Raw genomic sequence first — 8,823 nt, 5'->3', positions numbered from 1 at the left:
AAAAAAAAAGCGGAGTGAAGAGAACAGGGAGGAGAGAAGTGATGGACAGATGGAGAGAGTTATGAAATGAAGGGAGGGAGGAAGGGTGTGGATTTTAAATTCACTCAACCCTGGAGCTAAGGACATCCTTTATATACACACCACCAGTACATGTTTAAAGGGATAGTTCACTCAAAATTGAAATTTCACTCATTATCTACTCACCCTCATGTGGACTAAGGGCTGGGAGAAGTTTCAGAGTCCTCCGTGGCTTCTCTGAGTTACAGCGGGGCTCCGTGCAGCACTGCATGTCCATATGACGGTTGCAAATGGATACCACTTTTCTTCGTCCAAAAAGACACACCAAAAACCATCCAAATACCTCCATACTGCTCGTATGTAATGTCCCTCTTGTATTGAAGCCCCGAAATGTGAAATTGTTCCGAAAAAAATTAAATAAGTCTATATTTCAAGCTTGTTTGTAGCGGAAGCTCCGCTTCCTGGTCCGTCCAAATCTCGCGAGATTTGTGCCGGCGTCAGTAATCGCACTGACGCCGGCCCATTTGCAACCATTATATGGACATGCACTGCTACGCCGAATACCTCCACAGCTTGAGGTCCCGCGGCGGTAAGTAGAAGCGCAATTTTCCGTGCATCTGGTTTTTCATCCAGCCCGAGAGCCTGCAGGTACAGCGTGAAGCGTTGCTTTAATGTCCTCCACTCACAGTCAACATTTCCAGTCCAATTCACTGCATCAGGCGGTTTCACGCGGTTTCACGCTTTCCATGACGAGTCTTTAGACCACTCCTGGTACCATCATGAGCTCACCAACGTGACTTTCTGCTTCCTCACTGTGCCAACCCCTTTTACCCGTGTAGCTGCCCTCTGGTGGCGGGAGGTTGCACCTATCACCACAACCCCCTGTAACTCAGAGATGCCACAGAGGACTCTGAAACTTCTCCCAGCCCTTAGTCCACATGAGGGTGAGTGGATAATGAGTGCAATTTGAATTTTGGGTGAACTATTCTTTTAACTAACTTTCTTTTGGGGAACACACAAAAAAAACCAAAAGACTTTACACATATGTTTGAAGCGTTTGTTGCTAATGTTAGCAAACATGAACTAATTCACATGTACATATATACAGAGCAGCGTTAGCTCTGCTTTTGGTCTCCACCAGCTCAGAGAAAACTAGCTGGATGTTTATCTGATAAACACTCCGCTATGTTCAGCCAGCTGCAAACTTAATCTGCCCTTGCTTCGGGGGCGGAGGTTATCACGCAGAGGGAACTGTTGGAGCATTTCTCATTGAGAACAGCAGCCTGATGATAAAGATAATTAACACTGATGAGAGCGGTGGCCAGTAAAGTAAAGTAAAGGGGGCTGGAACACTACAACAAGTTACAGTACAAGAAGGGAAAGCACCACACAGAACGTGATAGCTCTTTGGAAGTCCATCACTATGAATGACTCCTTTCTCATGCCAGCGGTCATGTGATCCATCATGAATATGAAAATATTGATTATAGCTGGTTGAAGTTGGACCAATGTGAGCAGTGTTTCCCACAGGCCGGGGATTTAGCTGTGGTGGTGGGTGGTGCAATGTGAGACCAATGTGCATGCGAACGCACAGTCCACATTGATCTCAGTTTAGAGCCAGAGGGAGGGCAACACACATTCTCTGTAGCTATCATTTACAGATGTCCCCTGAACACCTCGCATGGAGGCTGTCAGTAAACACAACAGTTTACTGAAGTTCCCTAAACACCTTACAGTGAAGGGTATTGGTAGATACTGATATTTACCTATGCCACCTTAAAGGGATAGTTCAACATTTTGGCATGTTGGCCCATTGCCATAATCCCTGTAGTTTTAGCAGTAGGTTCGTTAACTTTAACGGCGGAGCAGAGCCGTGAGCTGCTCAGAGCTACGCTACAGAGGCTCATGGAATTTCTTGGTTTCCCTAATAAAACTCATCAAATACACAATCCAACAACTCCAAAACGCTCTGGTGGACAAGTTGTGACCTGCACATTCACCGAGACCGCTTGCCGAAAAACTGCCCTCGACGGAGCGTTATGAGACAACTCTGTCTGGTAACGTTGTGTTATTATCTCATAGCGTGGTGAATGTGCAGCTCACAACTTGTCCACCAGAGCGTTGTGGAGTTGTTGGATTGTGTATTTGATGAGTTTGATGAGGGAAACCAAGAAATCCCATGAGCCTCCGTAGCGTAGCTCTGAGCAGCTCACGGCTCTGCTCCACCGTTCTAAAAATAGCTTGCACCGACAATTAAAGGTAACAAACCTACTGCCATGACTATAGGGATTATGGCAATGGGCCAATTTGCCAAAATGTTGAACTATCCCTTTAATGCCTCACATGCAGGCTGTTGTTAGGCATTTGAACTTACCAATGTTCCCTAAACGCCTCACATGTAGACTCAGTAACTGCAGTGCAGCAATTCAGACAGGTATGCAGCCAAAAATGAGTTTAGAAGACAAGATGAGATGTTCTAAGTTTTAGATTCAGTGCTAAAATTAGGGTTAAATAGGTTTAGTTTGATGGTAAGACAACGGTTTAAAGGATGATCATCACTCCTATCTGCAATAGTGACCTTATAATTACTGCAGTTTTAATAATATTAATAATCTTTATTGTCATCAGTGTGGAACTTTGTCTTTGGCTTTACAAATGATCATATAAAAACACAGTAAATAAGTAACGCATCATTCAATACACGTAACAATAAAAAGCGATACACATGGTTTCAGCCATGTGGTAGCCATTGGGCAAGAATTATATGAGCTCAGATGATCACATGGGTTTTATCTGTTTTAGATCAACTTATTTGCAAGCTGAAGCAAAGTTGAAAAGTTGAAAGGTTTCCCTCTGTAAACATCAATCACACTTTGTGGACCAACTTCCACCATATAAATAAAGTGATTTAGCTAATCCGGCTAAACTGTTAGCGTCTTTCCAATCTGTCTCATTGTGTTGTGTTTCTTTCCACAAACACAGCTACATGGCTGTAGCAGCAGTGTCACCATATTCCAGCCATCCCATCAGCCACTTTTGGTGAATACAATGTAATCACAACTGATAGAGTCAATTCAGCAAAGATCTTAGATGTAGATGTTTCCCCAGCACTGGGGGGGATCAGTACCTTATCCTTACTGTGACAGAGAGGACTCACACTCAATGAAAATCACATTGTTTACAATAGAAAAACCTTTTCTGCCTCCTGGCTTTCCTCAGCGTCACAATCAGGCCGTATAGCTGCCTTTTAAAGAGCAAAACACACAGGCATTTCTCTTTAAGGTCATTATTAGTATTGCACCTGGCAAAGCCATCACATACATAACAATGAACATCCAGCGCTGGAACAAGAGAGACTTGTTTCTTGTCACTGAGTGCGATTCCCCTCTCTGTCATCAGAGATGTGAGGCCAACACCCACGTAGTAAGAAAACCGATTTTCTTTCCTTTTAAGGTTCAGGTTGCTGTATCAATGGACTCAGAGGAAGGTGCTTATAAGGGTAGAAGCACAAGGATGTGTGTATGCATCACTGCTCAAATACTAGGCATCATACACTTGTACACATGTGCATACACTATACAAACCGGGTTCAGAACACACAATAGTCTGTACATGGCAGTGTGCAGTATAACCATGTATGTGGTGATTCTACTCCCTTGTTGAACCTGATTGGTTGTGTATGTTGTGAACATGTTCAAACCGAGGGCCTGTTGTATCTTATAGAAAACACATGGCTGCTGCAGTGTGTCAGGCTTTACCATACATGTGTTTTTCAGCTCCCTCTGCATGTGTGTGTGTGTGTGTGTGTGTGTGTGTGGGGACTGATGATTGAGTCTCATGTGTATCTCTGTGTGCGCCTGTAATTTTACGCATGTTTGGTACATGCGTCTAGCCTGCAGTGCTGCTTTCACACACGTTTCTCTCTCTCTCTCTTTCTTTTTTTTTTTCAACCCAGGCCACTTGAGTTTCCAGGACTGCTTTGTGACTTCAGGGGTGTGGAACGTAGCCGAGCTGGTCCGCGTGTCACAGAGTGAGTCACAGCTGTCATTTCTCCCGTCAATCTCTGGACAACACGCTCTGCCTGTCATTCCCAGTTACACTTCATACAGTCACTGTGGTGCAACACATCCCTCATACAACACATCACACTTTTGAATTCACATCAAGAAGATAAATGACTGTTGGAGTCATGAGGCTGCTGATATTTGATACTCTCCTTATCTTCAACAATGACTTGATCCTAATGACATTTATTTTTGTATTTTTTAAAAATCAAAATCCAGATGTATTGTTGTCTAAAACTATTAAATCACAACTTGTTCCAATGAACTCACAATATTTATTTTAACCCAGTACCACATAAACTGTCTGTTGCTGAAAACACTCACCAAAACACCAGAATGTGATCTAATCCACACTTGAAATTGCCCCCCCCCCCCCCCCCCCCAAAAAAAAAAAAGAACAATTTGTTCCTGTTTGACTAATGTTCGCTAAGAACTACAATGACCAGATGTTTTAGGACATTACTAAGGCATCTATTAAATGTGACAATATTTTTATGAGCCTTTTTAAAGCTTGGTCTCCTTGGGTTGGGACTGAGTGTGGTACAGGCATGTCAGGAAGTGTTTAGCGATGGAAGAAGACCCGCCTGATGTTTTGCACGTATAAGTGTAAGGTTACTCCATGAAAGGAGAGCGCTATTGTTTCAGGGCCCGAGCTTTTGAGTTTGGCTTTAAAACCATCATCAGGAGCAGTCTGGTGTCAGGAAACAACAGCCCATAAATACCAGGACACCAAACTGTGCCTGGTGATGGTTCTGAAGTAGAAGTGAAAACAAAGAGGCGGACTAGTGCCGACTTGGTTCTGCTCTTCTCATGAGCTACAGAGCCAAACTACAACACAACAGCATCACAACAATTCTTTCTGGAAATCAAGTTGTTATTATGTATGTTATCTGTAGCTGTAAACCTGATGGACTCTCCTCTGCAACCTGTGTGTGTGTGTGTGTGTGTGTGTGTGTGTGTGTGTGTGTGTGTGTGTGTGTGTGTGTGTGTGTGTGTGTGTGTGTGTGTGTGTGTGTGTGTGTGTGTGTGTGTGTGTGTGTGTGTGTGTGTGTGTGTGTGTGTGTGTGTGTGTGTGTGTGTGTGTGCATTCCACAGCCCCGGTGGCTACGGCGACCGGCCCCAACTTCTCCCTGGCCGACCTGGACAGCCCTGGATACTACAACATCAACCAGGTGACCCTGGGACGGCGCTCCATCACCTCCACCCCTTCCACCAGGTACACACACACACACACACACACACACACACACATGCATGAATACAAACACATATTACACCCATGATGCTCAAAATGTGTTTTTTCTGTACTAACATTCTTCTTAATTCTCTAACCTCTGAAGTCTTTACGCTGAACTTACTCTGCTTTCTGATAGTGGTCTTTCTCTCCCCCCCCTTCCTCTTCCTCTTCCTCTTCCTCTTCACTGCTAATCCACCTCACTCCCTCTCACTTTTCCCCTCACCGGTCTGTCACACTGTCTGTGTTTGTGTCTTTTGTCTCTGCCCCCCCCCCCCCTCCTCACTCCCTCTGTCCCCGCCCCCCACACCCCACTCATCTTACGCTGCAGGACTGAAATGGAGCTTTATGCAAGTCTCCCACGGAGGTAGTTACACTCATTACAGAATATCTCCCTTGATACTAATGTAACACAGAACCCTGCATCACACTCGCACAAAAGCCACACACGCATGCTGTCACACAGATATGCACACAACCACACACATATTTAAACATTTTGGATCGTTGTACATTCACAAGTGCCCCCCCACTCCCTCCTCTTTTTTTATTTTATTGGTCACAGATGTATGAGTCTATAAGAATCTGCAAACACACACAGGAATTCATTCCAGGATCAACATGCACACTTTCTCTGCTCGGTTTTTCTAGTGCGACGCCACTCTGGGGCCTGTATGGATACGGCATATTGAATAGATTCTGGCTTCGTGTTTGTCTTGCTGTCTCCAGTTGTGTTGCTTTGTCCCCTTTGGCTAAAAAGCTAATGTGAAAACAAAAGACTGAAGGGAAATCTTGACATTTTGCGTTTTTTGCTACACTTGGTTTCATGCAGACACTTGCCTGACTCCAAGGGAAACAAGCAGTCACATTTGTCCTCGCATGTCCCACAAAGTGCTATGTGTGCATTCATTACAGCCACAAATAACTATTAGTGCTGCTTGTCAGTTTTATTGAGAAACCTAGGCTAACATGCAAGTTTGAGAAAAATGGAAAAACAATCAGATTAGCAGATCAAGAATTAAAAAAGAAAAACATTCCCCGAATGCTTTCTCCAGGAATGAAACAAACTGACTCCTCTTCTTCTTTTTCTCTCAGCTCCAACAAGCGCAAGTCTATTGACGACAGCGAGATGGAGAGTCCGGTGGACGATGTCTTCTACTCAGGCCGCTCCCCGGCGGCTGGCAGCAGCTCTCAGTCCAGTGGTTGGCCTAATGATGTGGATGCAGGTAGTCCCGCCACAGCCTCCCCATCACATTTTTCACGCATTCCAGATGCCTCTCCAGTCGCTGGGTCAAGGTCCACATCAATTCAGACACAAAAAACAAAACAGATCTTTAAGTTAATACTTTGATGGAGGCTGCAACAGAAGCAGCTCCTCCTGTGTTTTTGTTTTCAAATTTGCATTGGTTTTAAACTCAGTTTTAACGCCCCTGAAAACAATTGTGTTCTCTCTAACAGTACAGGAATGTATTGTAGTGTACAGGAATAGTATTTATTCACTCTCTCGTGAGTTACCTCTCATATCCAACCTGGCTTTGTATAAAGACTGGGAACGGGAGATAAAACTTAGACAAGTAAGGCTCGCCAGTCAATATCTAATAGCTCATTTTCTTTAAATGTGCACAATGACCAAAGCATGAGAACTACATGCTGTGGTTTTACAAGACTTTATGTGCCAGAATATTCTTTTGGCAGGTGCAGTGATTTACTGGAGTCTTCAGTTCACTTCAGTTCTTGTACAGATTAAACCAAATAAGTCATGTTTGAAATAGTTTTTATTACTGAGGTATAGAGGTGAAGTAGAGAGATGTTGTTGCCTCTGGACAAAGCGGGGGTTATCTGTCTTTGTGCTAAAGTAAGCTAACCAGCTGCTAGGTGCAGATTCATTGTACAGTGATGAGCATGATACCGAGCTTCTCATCTAACTCTGAGCAAGAAAGCAAATAGGTGTATTTCCCAGAACTTTGAACTACTCCTCAAATATTCCTGACTAGATTAACAGCAGTTCAAGTTCAGAAAAATGTCCTTAGTTACTATTTATCAACAGTTTGATTAGTTTGACTAGTTTGAATAGTGGAATTATGTCACACATTTATGAGATCATTGCTTAACAATTAACATATATACAAGCTTTTAAAAAATTAAAAAATAGAAAGCCGTTATAACCTCATCAGTCTGAATATAACAGTTATTTTTAAGTTTCGAAAAAAAAAGTCTGTATCCTGTTGAAATAAACACACTCAAAGAAAACTGTTAAATAGTTAAATTAAATAATTTAAAGTAAAATCAAAAGAAAAGGTAGTGCCCTAGTCTGGGATCAGTGAATTGTCCTGTTAGTAAAAAAGAGCTTGATAAAAGCATTACTGCAGGAATCTCTCATGTGCAGTGATCAAAACTATTCCACCTTGAAGTAGGAGCCCATCACTCTAAAAATGTGACTGAGACGATTTGTTTTCAGGGACTTTAACACAAATGTTCTCAAGTGTTACTTTCTGACTTGAAATGGACCAGAAGCCACAGCTCACTTACTTCCACCATCTCCTCTTTCCACATACACAGCCCTTTGCTTCTGTGCTGTGTTCACCCCCTCTCTCCATCACAAGACCCCCTCCACCCCCCTCCCACATCATTCCCACTCTCTTTTTCACCTTCCACCACAACTTCTACTCCACTTACAACCCAGTTCCTAATAAGACCCGACCCCCACCAAGCGAGAACAGGCCTGTGTGACGTTGAGGCACATCATTTTATAGCATCTTTCCTCACACACAGCAGGGACTTAAAGGATCAGTTTACCCAGAACACATAAAAATCTGTTTTCTCAGTTATTCCCAGTGGCTTGACCGTGCAGATACAAATTTTATTTGCAAAGATTTTGAGATTCGCACCACTGAAACCTCACACCACCCCATTACAATGGAGGTGAATGAAATATATCTTGTGGTGAAACTTGACATTTGAAAAACCCTCCCTCCAGAAACAAAACAATGTCCCAAGTTTCTGAGAATAATTTTCATTTGGCATTATTTTCAAACCAAAAAAATCATAAAATCTTTGTTGGTAAGGTCTGTGGATTATCCAGTTGTTTCTCAAATGACACATTACTGTCAAGTTTTTCCAGTATAACTTTTACATGAGTGCCACTCCTCTGCTCTTATGACTTCTCAGTGATGAGATCTCACAAACTCGGCAAATAAAACCAGAATCTGCATCCTTACTGGGTCAAAGTTTGAGCACTGTTTCTGTTCTGGGTGAACTTACCCTTTAACCAGACCACAAACTTTATTGTACCCCCCCTCACTTTGGCAGTGAGAGGAGTGGCAGAGATGGATATAGTTTGTTCAGTTAGTTGTAATGGAGTTAGTGCTACCATTCATTGAGCTTAACTCTAGGAATGTGTGGTTGTGTGAGTGTGTGTGGTGTCTGAGACTGTCATAGCCACATGTGTATGACATTAGACAGAAAACTCACAAAAGCTATGCAGACTTTTGTTTATACAAATCTCCG

General features: G+C 43.0%; 1 protein-coding gene across 1 annotated transcript in view; it reads left to right on the top strand.

Annotated features, from left to right (window-relative positions):
- Window positions 1–862: 862 nt before the first annotated feature.
- The window catches only part of LOC310990641 (nuclear factor 1 X-type-like), a 35,129-nt gene continuing 27,168 nt past the window's right edge, over window positions 863–8,823 (top strand). The window contains exons 1-4 of the mRNA XM_083978110.1: window positions 863–962; window positions 3,974–4,048; window positions 5,178–5,298; window positions 6,412–6,542. Of these exons, the coding sequence (XP_083834236.1) occupies window positions 914–962; window positions 3,974–4,048; window positions 5,178–5,298; window positions 6,412–6,542 (376 nt within the window). The 5' untranslated portion in view covers window positions 863–913. The remainder of the gene's footprint in view (window positions 963–3,973; window positions 4,049–5,177; window positions 5,299–6,411; window positions 6,543–8,823) is intronic.

The sequence above is a fragment of the Trachurus trachurus genome, assembly GCF_905171665.1.
Source record: "Trachurus trachurus genome assembly, chromosome: 8".
Taxonomy (NCBI): Eukaryota; Metazoa; Chordata; class Actinopteri; order Carangiformes; family Carangidae; genus Trachurus; species Trachurus trachurus.
The sequence above is the reverse complement of the archived record's forward strand: the minus strand, read 5'-3'. Positions and strand labels throughout refer to the sequence as shown.